The sequence below is a fragment of the Falco biarmicus genome, chromosome 14 (assembly GCF_023638135.1).
Source record: "Falco biarmicus isolate bFalBia1 chromosome 14, bFalBia1.pri, whole genome shotgun sequence".
NCBI classification, from domain to species: Eukaryota; Metazoa; Chordata; class Aves; order Falconiformes; family Falconidae; genus Falco; species Falco biarmicus.
In genome coordinates this window covers 21478114-21490805 of record NC_079301.1, presented here as the reverse complement: position 1 = coordinate 21490805, position 12692 = coordinate 21478114, and the positions used below count along the sequence as shown (strand labels likewise).

At 45.5% G+C, this 12692-nt stretch overlaps 1 protein-coding gene across 1 annotated transcript in view; it reads right to left on the bottom strand.

Annotated features, from left to right (window-relative positions):
• Nucleotides 1–4111: 4111 nt before the first annotated feature.
• LOC130158733 (ligand of Numb protein X 2-like) overlaps nt 4112–12692 on the bottom strand; it is a 29930-nt gene continuing 21349 nt past the window's right edge. Inside the window, exons 6-10 of the mRNA XM_056359687.1 lie at nt 11999–12181; nt 10751–10925; nt 10332–10542; nt 5665–5823; nt 4112–4520 (exon numbers count right to left, since the gene is read on the bottom strand). Of these exons, the coding sequence (XP_056215662.1) occupies nt 4385–4520; nt 5665–5823; nt 10332–10542; nt 10751–10925; nt 11999–12181 (864 nt within the window). The 3' untranslated portion in view covers nt 4112–4384. The remainder of the gene's footprint in view (nt 4521–5664; nt 5824–10331; nt 10543–10750; nt 10926–11998; nt 12182–12692) is intronic.

The following is a 12692-nucleotide window of genomic DNA, read 5'->3' as shown; positions in this document are numbered from 1 at the left end:
CTGTCATGTGAAGCTTTACAACCTTAGAGACTTGAGCCAGTATAGCACTATGATAACAGTTAATATGCTGTGACAGTGCACTTGATGAGTCATTAACTGCAACACCTATGGGGAGAAGAAAAAGAGCGGCATTTTTAGTTTGTTTTATTTGTTTTTCATGTAGCTTTTTCAACGTGCTTTGAGATTGTGGGAAATGTGTGTGCAGAGGGGAGGTGTGTGCATGGAACCACAGTTCTTTGACAGGGCCTGGAATCAGGCTTCAAAGTATCCCTCCCGCTGCAGCCGCGCCAGAGCTCCGGTAGAGCCCCTGTCGGGACATCAGACGGGGGCAGTGGTGCCTCGCTGCGGGAAGAGCTGCAGGAATCCCAGCTCCTGGCATGGAGCGGGTGGAGGGAGGGGAAACCTGGCGTGTTTTTCCTGGGGTCAGGGTGGTGGGTCTCGGCTCGGATTGCCTGCTGGCTTTCAGGAACTTGGGTTGAACTCAAGTTTTATCTCGTTGTGGCATGGCACGGGCGGAGGAGAGACCAAAACCGGTGGGAAGGAATCAAGAGTGCTTGGTACGTGCCCCTGGAAGTACACGTGCCTGCGGTGCGTTGCAGATGTGCCCACATGCCCTCTGGAGCGCAGGCTCCCTTGCACAACGCGGGAGTGTCCGGCGGGGGGGGGGCAGGTATCCTTGCCTGTGCCTCTGTGAAGAGCGTCTGTTCTGTAATGATGCAATCTGGTAATTTTTTTTCTCCCCCCCAGAACATGAACTCTGAAATTGCTAGGGCAGCTAGCACCAAAGGGAAGGCCAGGCAGTGCCCCCCAGACCAGTCTGAGCTGGTTTTCACCCATCTTGAATCTGGGGAAAATGCTGGCAGTAGTTTTACGCTAAGGTAAGGCCAGGGTTTGGCCCCAGTCAGCAGCATTTCTGCCATTTTTGCACGGTAAGGGGTACGTGCTGCTTCTCCAGGGGTGGGTAGAGCTGTTCCGTGTCCAGTCCCCCAGTCTCGTGCTGTTTGTGGCAGTGACAGAAGCGACTCGACCTGTGAGTTGGCATAATTAATGATGACCACATCCAGTCTGCACCCCTCTGCACCGGGGCTTACCGATGGCAGTGTGGGGGAGGGGACAGAGACTCCTGGGTGGATGAGTCGGTGCTGCGACTTCCTCTTGTGTGCTGAATGTTTTTACAGAGGCAGGGACTGCAGGCCTTCACTGGTGTTAGCAAGCCTACGCTGCCAGAAGCAGCTGTGAATTTAAGGGAAATGGTTTGAAATGGGTTTAGTTTAATGAAATAGAAATGTTTGCCTTTAATATATTAGTCTAAAGGTGGGGCTTTGGAAATAATCGTCACTTGCATCGGGTAACAACTGCAGGCTTCGTGGTTGTGTTCCACGGGGATACTGCGTGGTGGCTCTAATAATTCTCAGAAAAGAGGTCAGTTCTTGGGCCAGTAGCATCAGTCCTTGTACTGGAGCAAAATGAGATGAGAAATGGGCCTGTGTGTTCCTGAGCGCAGAACGCCTGAGGATTGCCGGGAGGGTGAACTTCACAGCCAGAGAAAACACTTGCACAACTCTTATTACACAAGTGCCAGCCAGCTTAACGCGGAGAGGAGGTGTGAGGTGTCCCGGGGAACCGCTGGCAGGCGGTTCAGCTCCTGACAGTATAAAATAGGCACAGCATTAAGGAGAAGGGAGGCTAACTGACTAACTTCGTTACAGTTGTGCAGCATAGAGTTAATGGTAGTGATGTCTTTCTCCCAGACCATGAGACGCTGCCTTTCCAGTCGGGGATGTTTGGCGCTATGGTAGGAGAAATCACAACACGACCTAACCCAGCCCCCACCCTGGCTCCTCTGGGAGCAACAGCAGCAGCCCCAGCATTGCCTCGCAGTTGCTGAGCTGTGCAGCACGCCGAACCAGGGAGTTAAGCCTCATTAAATAAAGCTTTATTTAGTCCCTGGGTTAGCTTTTCAGCCCAGGCACTTCTGAGCCCCACAGGCACTAGTGGGCTGCGGCCAGCCTTGCAGATGGGGAAGGGTACGTCAGATGGACTTCTGTTCAGGTTTTTTCCCAGTCACAGCCATGGTATACGTCAGGGTAATCCAGCTCCTTTCCGAGAGAAGCAGAAGACCGTTATATTATTTCCTGCCTCCCAAGCTCAGTTTCTTGGAGAAGTGTCTGTTGTTGAAGCAACCTGTTCTGGGGGTGTCAGCTGATACACTGGAGAGAAGGGTTGAAAAAAAACCACCACCTATAACACATGTTTTTCAGCAATATTACAATAATTTATAAAGGCATCAAAACAAATTCAACTTCTATTAACAAGCTGATCTTGGAAACAGTACTTAAATTACGAGGACATCGGTAAAGTTTGAAGGCACCTTGAAAGGAGATGGAGTCAATTATGCTGCTTCCTGCAGTATCCTCCTCACTGAAACCGGCTGCCCACCCGCTGCATGGCTTTTTCCTGCTGCACTTTATACAAGTGGCATTTGGCACTACTCGGTAGGCATCGCCCTCTCTCTATCTACATAAATATTTACTGTTCCATACCAGGCACAGATTCTGCACATCAGTTCAAAAGAGACAAAAACAGCTTCAGATTTTTCTCTTCCTTTGTGTTGGACAGAGGTCAAGTGATGAGTTTTCCACAGGTGCTCTTCCGACTTTTGAATCATTTTGCTCTCTGCATTCAGTAGGAACAACGAGGGGAAAAAAGGCCCCAGAGCCCAGCACTGCTGCTGCTGTCAAAGTCCACAGCAGTATGTATCAGCCAAACAAAGGCCACCCCGGGCACCAGGGACGCTTTTGTGACAACTGGATCCTGAGCTGTTTCTGTGGAGCAGGCTCCGATAACAGCCCCTGCTATACACGGCCTTAATCGAGCAGCCAAAGGAAGTGAAGTCACGCTGTGTGTAAACAGCAAAGTCATCTAGCAAGGAACAATTCTGCTCTGCAGTAACTGCTAATTACAATGTAGCCAGCCCTAAGAAAAGCACTGCTTAAGACAACGATGGGCACTTACCTGCAGTCAGTTGACTGCAACAGGGAATTAAACGTTCATTCCAGGTAGCATTTTTACAGGGGAGAGAAGCTCCTTTGATTCTTAAGATCTGAGCTGGCCCCAGAAAAGGTGCAGCGGAACCAGCAAGAGAGGAAAGATCTCTCAATGCAACCTGGTTTGAGAAAGATCTGTTGTTTCTACTGCTGGTTAACCGCTTTCTGTAACAGGAGGGAATTGCTTTATGTAGAGGGTGCAGGTGGAAACAGCAAGATGCCACAGGTCAGACCAACCTGCCTTGGCTTCAGGTTTTTTTATTCTAAACTTTAACTACACAGCAGATTTGAACTGAAGCCAATGGGGCACGCTGTCCTTCAGGAGGGAGCTTGTTTCATACAGTTGGTACAATGCGGCTGAGGCAGCCAACCACCCTCTGAGCTTACTGAGGTTTCTTGTAATGGCCTGTTTACTTAATCATCTACTTTCTGTGGGAAAAGCTGGTCATTTCATCAAGTCATAAAACCAGGGAAGCTTATATCCTTTGTGCAGTAAGAGTGAACCTTGCCCTTGGAACTTTGTTAAAGTTGCACTTTTACAACATCGTATTTCAGTGAAATCACTCCTGCCGCTACCTTTGACTGGTTTCTTTAAGCCAGCCGAATCGCCCGCTCGTGACTAGTTGGCAGGATCCTCCATCAGGACTCACACCTGCCTGGCGACGGGACCTTCATACAGGTAAACACAGCTCCACCACACTAGCCACTAACCTCGCGGCTCTTCAGCTGCCTGCTAGGGGAGTTACCTTTGGGGTTTTGATGTATAAATACATTTATTACATTTCAGTAACCTATAAATAGCAAGACTGGGGGCTATAGGAACTGCTTAATTGGGTCCCCATCCTTACAGTTTTATTAGTGGCTTTTTAAAAGCATGTATAAAATAACTCGTGTCCAAGAATGGCAGGCAGAGATCAGCAGCAGAACTGTATTAAACTAGCAGGGAAAACCAGACAGTCATATGTGGTTTAATCTGTTCAAAATATTAAATGGAAAGCAGAGCTCTGAAATTGAGGGAAGTGCCTCAAACACAATTTGTAGAGAAACACCACTGGGAAAAGAGCTTACTCTGCAACACCAGTCCTCGAGAGCTTTAATGAGCCCAGGAAGTTACAACAACTGTTCGGATCAACTGTTACTTTAAATCCAAGAATCAGATTTGTTGATAACCTCAGCACAGTGAAGAAATGTTTTCTGGAGGAAAGGAAGCTAGAAGTCTTCCATGGCAATACGCTATGTAGCAAGAGCTCAGCATTCCCTCGGTTTGTCTGTCACGTGCTCAGCTTTGTGTGGTGGCCCTCTGATACCTGAAACGGGCGTGGGCTTTGCTTGAGCTTTCACACGAGGCTTCCCGGCCAGGACACCACAGTCAGCGTGACTTTGTTCCTTTGCTCCTTCAGCATTGGGATTAGTTCCGAGTTGCTCATTCCGATCGCTGGCACTCCATTTACTGCCACTATTTCATCTCCACACCTAATCAGAAAGCAGGAAACACGCTTGTCAGGACTTGATCATCGTTAACACACACCCTAGGACCCCTAAGGTCTAGCCCACCCTGAGCCAAGATTGTCAACTCCTTGTTGAAGCAACTTTTTCCGTCCTGAGTCAGAGGGCAAGGGAAAGGGAGGACACTGCTGGTGCTTCGAGCGGTGGCAGTGAAGGTCACCAGCAGCGTGACCAGCTGGCCAGTCAGCAGAGGGAAAAGTTACAGGAAACAAATTTGCACTCATAAACGTACTTGTCATCAAGGTCACTCCTACAGCTAGCAGCCACTAAGGTGAGTGCTCACGAGGCCAAAGCATGCTGTCACGTTGTAGTTCAACACATAAAGGTTTTAAAGTCCCGCTTGATCTGCCCACCTCTATGGCCCACCAAGCCATCTTCTGAGTGGTTGTCCTGTTCTGCTGTGAGGTGTGAAACCAGGCAGCTACCTTCCTCACATCCGATGGGGAAAGCACACTGCCGTCCTGGCACCCGCACAGGAACCCGGCTGGCCCCAGTCCTCCCACCCAGGCTCTGCCCCAGCTAGAGGCCTACACACCATTTTCAGGGGAGCAAAGCCCAGCTCCCGATGCCCAAACTATGCCCCCTACTAGGACAGCAGCCTTGCTGTACAGCTCTCTTGGTTCCCAGAGATAACACTGTAAGAGAGCTCTGTGGGATTATCCAGGCCCGCTGTTTACTCTCACTCCTCCACTCGCTGTGATTACCAACCAACAGGTCAGCAAAACTGGATTTAAGTTTCCTGCACAGGAGGGCTTTTGTTGCTTTCATTGACATACTTTTCCTAATCCTAATTTTATACTCTGGCACCTCCAAGATTCATCTCAAATATCCCCTTTCTGCTTTTATCTAATCACTCAATTAAAAGCTTTACAGCCTTTTAAAATGTAACTGTTAATTCCTTTTAGCTGCACCTTTATAGAGAAACCAAAACACTCATTAATACAGGACTTAGCTTGTTACAGCTTTGGTAACAGTGTTAACTGCACAAATGAGTGTGTAAGAAGTCATTAACTTAGCCCAGCTAGTTAAAAGGGTAAGAGACCGTCAGTCCCTTGTACTGATAGCATTTCTGATACAAACACCAGTGACCGGCAGGGTAGCTCACACGTACTTCAGTTTCCTGTCTCGGAAGGCTGGAGTCCCAGGCACGATGGTTTTGATGAAGAATGGCTGGTTTCCTTTGCTTTCCTCAAAGCCTCCAACAATGCTGAAGCCCCAGCTTTCCAGGTTACCTTTACTAAGGACAATATCTTGACAGCAGTGAAGATAGCTGTGGAGACAGGCACAGTCAAAACCAGAGGAAGCTTATGAGTACGTTTCAAGGAAAACTGCCTGACCAGAAATTTATGTTTTCTCTTGTGAAAAGCACAGCTGTGTAACAGCCTTGTATCTTCTTTTTAAGGATCTGAGGCAACCTCTTCGCAGGGCACATTACAGGGATAATTCTCAAAGGTGAAGGTACCAGTCCTTTAGAAATCTTCTCTTGGTATTGTCAGTGCTAGTTTAAGAGTTAACAGAAAATTACTGTTCTCTAAAGGAGTTTGTGACCCGAAAGATTCGTGAGTAACTTCATGAATTCTACTAATGAACATGCACAGTACCGGTGACAAAGCCAAATTAATCATCAACAGCAGCTACACCCATGCAATTAATGAGAATCGAGCTATTTTTATTCCATCTGTATACTACATGCTTGATACAATGAAGGCATTCAGCAGCTGCGTATCACTGATGGAAAGCAAACGCACGAGGTATGGCAGCCCTTCTTCTACTGACTACCAAATCAGAATATGGAAGGTTTTTCCTGCAGGACCTACACCCGGGATTGCTATGCACAGGCAAGATACTGGATTCCTCAGAGCGAGTTCACAGACCACTGGTTTTGAATGCTGGTCACTGAGGTATGTCTTCCAAGTCAGCCTGGGGTATGCTGCAGCGCGAGGGCTGCCGTGGAGAATGGGGCCTGTAAGTGCTAAGAGCACTTGCTCCTTGAGTTTGTAGCACAAAGGCATGCAAAGCCTTTGCGAGGCGTCTGAAAAGGTGTGGCAGGAGCGCAGGCAAGCATCTCGTGTACTCTGGCTCACAGTCAGGTTACATTCTGGCACAGAGGCACTGCCAGAGCTACACTGTGTGAAACTGCCGCCGATCATCACCCCACTGAGGTATTCCAGCAGCTAAACTTTTCCTAATAAATGTTTTTGCCGTAAGGGCTTTACTGGAGCAGTTTGCAGATGAGTTTCAGATTTCAAAAGCCTCAGTTAACTTCTTACTAGGAGAAAGATCCAATTATCTACTTTCAAACTGTAATTTACTTTACTTTTGTACAAGTTCTTCATACATAAATGTGGGCAGACCCAGCTCCAGCTTACTGATGCCTCCATGTTTTTTTTCTACTGATACCACACAAGTGTAAAAAACACACCATGAGAAAGGTATGTGACAACTAGCGTAAATAAACAGCACAGAAAGCAAGAGTGGTAAGCAGCACTATGTCAGCATAGAACATAAACAAAAGCATTAGACATTCTCCAAGAGTTTAAAAAGGCTAGAAATCAGTTTTCCATATGAAAAAGGGTTTTTAGGAAGAGAAACAGTAATTTACTGTAATGGAAAATGACTGTGAAAAAAGAATTTTAGATTTTACAGAAAGTAAAGGTGCAAGTTTTATTCTGACAAACACCCTGCTGAGTTTGCAGTTCTGCATCCCTTTCAGAGTTTGTGGAGCGTGCCGCTCCAGCGGGGCCATGGCAGGGAACACCTAACAGTTGCTGCAGAGAGAGCTCAGACGTCATGGAGACTTGAGTTCAGATACACCTCAAGGAAAAGGGCAGGAGGAAAACTGCTTTGCCACCCTCTGAGAATTATCTCTAAGCCACATAGTGCACGGTTACTGTTTTCAAGAGTCATAGCTTTACCAGAGAAAAGATAAAGTAATCTGTAATTTTGGTATTTCTAGTATCTTTAGGATTCAGCATGCAATGAATTAGGGGACACACCCCCTCCAAACCAGCATTGAGATGGTATTTCATACTATCAGTAGCTGGTCTTGGTTTAACATAATGCTATAAAGAAATCAAGTAAAGTTCCTGTTCTGTCTCCTATGACATAGACAGTGATGATGATAAACATTCAGTAGCAATGAGTAGTAGCATACAATTAACTTGGAACACTCACTTGCCACCAATTAATAACACAGCAAAGAACAGAGACGGAGTAAGTTTACAAGGACAGCAGAGCTACCCGCAGTTGTATTACAAACCAAAAAATGCAAGAAATATAGCAGCCACCTGGTTCAGTACAGCCAGTACTAGTTGCCTGAGGTTAGATGGAAAAATATTACACCACCATCCCCCTTAGGGAGGTGTTTGTATCTTCACTGGGAGTGTGCAGCACTGGCCGTGGTCACAAGTGGAAGATGCTCCAAGCTTACACACCAAGCGCTGCAGTGTGCAGGTAGCCTTAGGAGCACAGAGTGGTTTTCTCTTAGGAAGAATGTGACCAAGGTGCTCATGTTATTCCCTCTGTTACCCAGGGCCCCAAGAAAGACACAGGACCAGGGCTGTCACCTCTCCTAAAATGCTTCTACAACAGTAGCCTGGCATATAACCCATGTTCTGCAGGGTGGGCTACAGGGGCTCCACATTTCAGAAAGAGCACATCACCAAGGGAGCAGTGATGACAGACAGTATTTGACATAAACAGAAAACCACAGATACAAGAATCACGGCCAGAATTAAACACTGTGGGCTCAAGTGTTGCAACGACTGAATACATTTCCCTAGCCTTGAGCTTTATGCTGAAAGCTTGGACTTGAAATTAAAGCTGGGCTTCAAACTAGAAAGGAATATTTGGGTTTCCTCTAAGGAGGAAAGGACGTTTCTGTTGGATAGAGTAGTAACTGGGAAAAAAAGCTGAACAAACCAAAATCGCACAAGCTATCAGCAATAATCTTTAAACTTCCACACCGTACTGCAAAATGTTTTAGCATACTGAGAGTACATCTGCTTTAGCAGGGCAGCCCAAAAGAAACCGACCTGGTGCTGAGGAGACAAGGTCTAGTTTTGGTACATTTCAGGGGATTTTCTGTAACCTATTGCTAGCGTGGTACACACAGGGTCTGTTCGTGCCAGAGCACAACAGACATTCCTCTGCAGCACTTCTGGTTGAGTCCCATCCAAACAGAACGCAGTTTGCGGGGGGCCAAAAACCCCTCAGCAATGTCAGCCAAAATACAGGAGAGGAGGACAACTGGGATCCTCGCTTCAAGTGCGCATTCCCAAGCCAAACGAAAATGCTAGCGCAGAGGCAACCTAAACAGGTGACAAACAAGGCTGCCACTTCAATTTACAGATTCTCAGATTCTCAAGCAATAATTAAGAATAACTTGATTGTGCCAGCCACAATGTCAAATAGAAATACCTTGCCTAGCCGCAAGGCAGATTCTTGGTGGCTTTAGGGAAATTGTTCATCCTACGGACAACCAGCTAGCTGGTACCAGGTCTTACTGTGAGCGGATGGGAAAACGAGTGAGGAAGCACAACAATTACAGCCATTTTTATTACTGGAAACAAGAAGGGAGATTTTGTCAGATCCTGAAATGAAATAACCTTGCTTTGTGCCTCCTAACCACCCTCACACCCACAGAAGAATGGCAGACAAATTCAAATGCCGGAATTCAGGCTGGAGCAAGAAAGACTGAAGGGTTTGCACTCAGGTTTGGGCTATCCAGGGGCAGCTCAGGGCTAGTTCATACTAGGCCTGCACAGAACAAACAGGCTGCTTCCCTGGGAGAGCAGAGGAAACCAGCAGGATGGTGCTGAATACAAGCCAAGTTAGTCACCCAAGACACAAAAGCTACCTTCCTTGGGCTGTTTTGTTTAGCATTTACAGGCTGCTAAGTAACACAAGGGTAACGTAACAGAGGCTTTGCTAGTATTTCTTCTTTTAGCTGCCTCAAGAAACAAGGCTGTAAATAATCTGGGCTTCCCACAGAAGGGTTTGGCTTTACTGTTCCACATGCATTTCCTACATGATCCTCCTCCAGTCAGCTGGAACTACAACAGGCTCGACCTTTCACAGCTGAATGTATTTTGATGAAACTGCAGAAATGAGCAAACCAGAGGTTCACCTCTCCAGGAAGGAGAAAGAAAACCCCGTTACCTGGAACTTACCGTGTTGCTTCTAAAATCTGTGCTAAGTCTATGGTCCAAAGCTCCACAGTGAGAAAACTCAACTATTCAGAATCATTTCTGCTTCATGCTAAAGATAATACAATTATGACAACCAAAAAGCCTTAGACTGAAAGAATGCCTGCCCACAGCTGAGGTGATCAGATTAGAAACAAAACAGCACAAGTATCTGTTGGTTTCTGTAATGCCACCCAGAAAGAGCCACAGAGCGATTTCATTAATGATATTTTAGCAGGGACTATATCTGTGTTGATTATACGTCAATTTAGTGCCTCAAATGCTAGCACCTATACTTCTGATTTTTTGTGTTAGTTCTCTTAGGAAAAAAAGGCTTTCAGGAACTTCTGATATACAGTTACTGTCCAACAGAAGCGGGGGGACGATGGGTCACACCATAAAAAGCAGTGGAAATTTCTTATGCATTCATTATACTGTGAGCTTGTTGACAAATAAGGCTTTCTGCTGCCTTAGTGCTAAATGAAAATACCAGTAATGCTTCTAAGTCAACCAACAAAGCAATTAATTTCTAGTATTTTAGTGAAAGTCAACTCTGTGATTGAACAAATCTCTGTACAGTCACCTAACATACCTAGGCAATCCAAGCCATGTGATCCAGAGGGGAGACCAACTGAATCCTTGCTCCTTGATGTCCAGAGGTGGCTCTGACGAGTTCAGTGAGAGGACTTCCAAGGCTTTCAGTACAACTGAGTGGGAAGCTGCATTAGATTTCAGTGCCGAGACAGCTTCATAGTAGTTCAAATGAGTCAAATCAATGCCATTTATGCTCAAAAGTACATCTCCTGTTGATTAAAGACAGGATTATTACAGACCTTTCGCTATGAAGCCCATTTCTGACTCAAGGTCTCATATGGAACCAAGCTTCCAGTCTCACTTTAGTGCCCAAGTCCAACTTTCACTGAATCACCAACATATACCCCGCCCCCCCAAAAAAACACCAAAAAACCCAACCCAGTTCTTCAAGGATAAAGGGTCTGAGATCCTCCTTACCTCGCTTGATTCTCCCATCCCTGAAGAGGCATCCAATGGGCTGCACACTTGTTACATATATAGGGAGTTTGTTTTTGTTATCCCTTCCACCTCCAATCGTTATTCCTAAGGATTCCTTTGGTTCTTTTTTTATTGCAACTGTCTTTTCATGACTTACATATCCCTGAGGTAAATCCTACAAAGGAATCACAGTATAAAATGCATCTTCATTAATGCAATTAAATGAGAAGTCCAGATCTGGAAGAAAATAACAGAACATATTGTATCTTCAATCCAGAACATTTCAGCAGTGTTGCCAGATGGCGAAGTCAGCTTCTCACGTACTTGCTCTGGGTAGAAATACTACCCTGTATTTCCAACAACCACAACCAAGGCACTGCTCGGCTAATGATCCCACATTCTTTTGCTGTAGAGAGATGCTTACTCCGAGGAGAACAATTTTGCACTGAAGAACAAGCTACAAACGCATTCCAAAGCCATTCATATCAAGCAATCAACCTCTCTCTGACTACTACTAAATGTTTAGGTTGCAGTGAAAGCACATGTTATAGTGCGTGCTGTAGAAACAATACATCAATGATATTCAAGCATTTAAATCAAGGAACCACACTCCAGCCATTTCTGACAGCTACTTACTAAACTCCAGAGACATTTAAACACAGAGGTCTAAACAGTTGTAGCAAGTTTTCTCACTCAAACAGAAGTTCTAAACACAGAGCAAGTCTCTCTTGGTACAACAAGCTGGTGATTCTCCTCTTGTTCATACTGTTTCTTATAATATGCAAACGGATGGCAGATGAACACTGAAAGTCACAGGAGCATTACTGTGTAATTTGTGTAGTTTCTACTTCTGCCCCATAAAGCCCTCTAGCTCCAAACCAGAAGCATAACTTAGTGTCCTTGTGCAATACCCTGAACCTGTTGTGCTTGAAGGACGTCAAGAGGCAAGTCCCAAGAGTCTCATGGATGGTAAATTTCCCATTGCACTTTCCAGACAAGAAGGGATTAAACACTGGTTCTGCATAAGCATTAGAGACATTTTGACATGTTTTTCCCCTAAAAACTGTGTTTCCCAGTAATGTTCCATTCTCCAGTGACAAAAGCCACAAACCTGCTGCTTTTCGATAGCCCAAGAAGAAATGGGGCTACTGATCCATCTTACATGATAAATTACCATCACAGAACAAACAGAATAAATCTGCTAGACCAAGAATAACGAGTACTTTTGCCATTAATTACAAAACTTACCTTCTGGTAGTTAGATTTTCGTCTATAGTGATTCTGTTCTAGTCGTCTTCGGTGGTGCACCGGGCTTCCTCCATTGCTACTGCTGCTGCTGCTATTATTTGATGTGCTGCCATCTTCTACTGGGTCTGACAGCTGTACACCTGGCTGCCTCAAGATCACAAAGTTCACTCTTGATTCAGTGGTCTTCCAGGAGAAACAAGAAGAGTGTAAATAAAACAGATAGAAAAATAAATTAGAAATTACAGAAGGCCCCTGCCATTTTCTTAGGGAGACAGAAGGGTTGGCATCGCTGTCTGCAAAGGGTCTGAAACAGGGCTACGCAATGCGATGGAATGGTTTTTTGTGAAGAGCCACAGAATCCCATGGTAAAAAGAAAAAAGGAATTAGCAAATGTCAAAAAGAACAGGAGCAGAGGCAGGCTTCACTCATGCCTCTCTCCTCCACAAATGCCAAACAAGAGAAAGTGGAAAGGGATGATTAATTCCTCCACTTCAGTAGAAAAAACTAAAATAGCATATTGTGTTGTGATACAACAGAACTAGAACACTGACTGGTCCACACAATGGATGACCATGATACCAAGCACTGGATGCTTTTTCTTTTATCATAAAGAAACTTGTTAAAGCTCTTCCCCTCCTAGCTTATGTACCACGTCTATTGTTCAACATCTCCCACCCATTTTTTTCCCAGAATA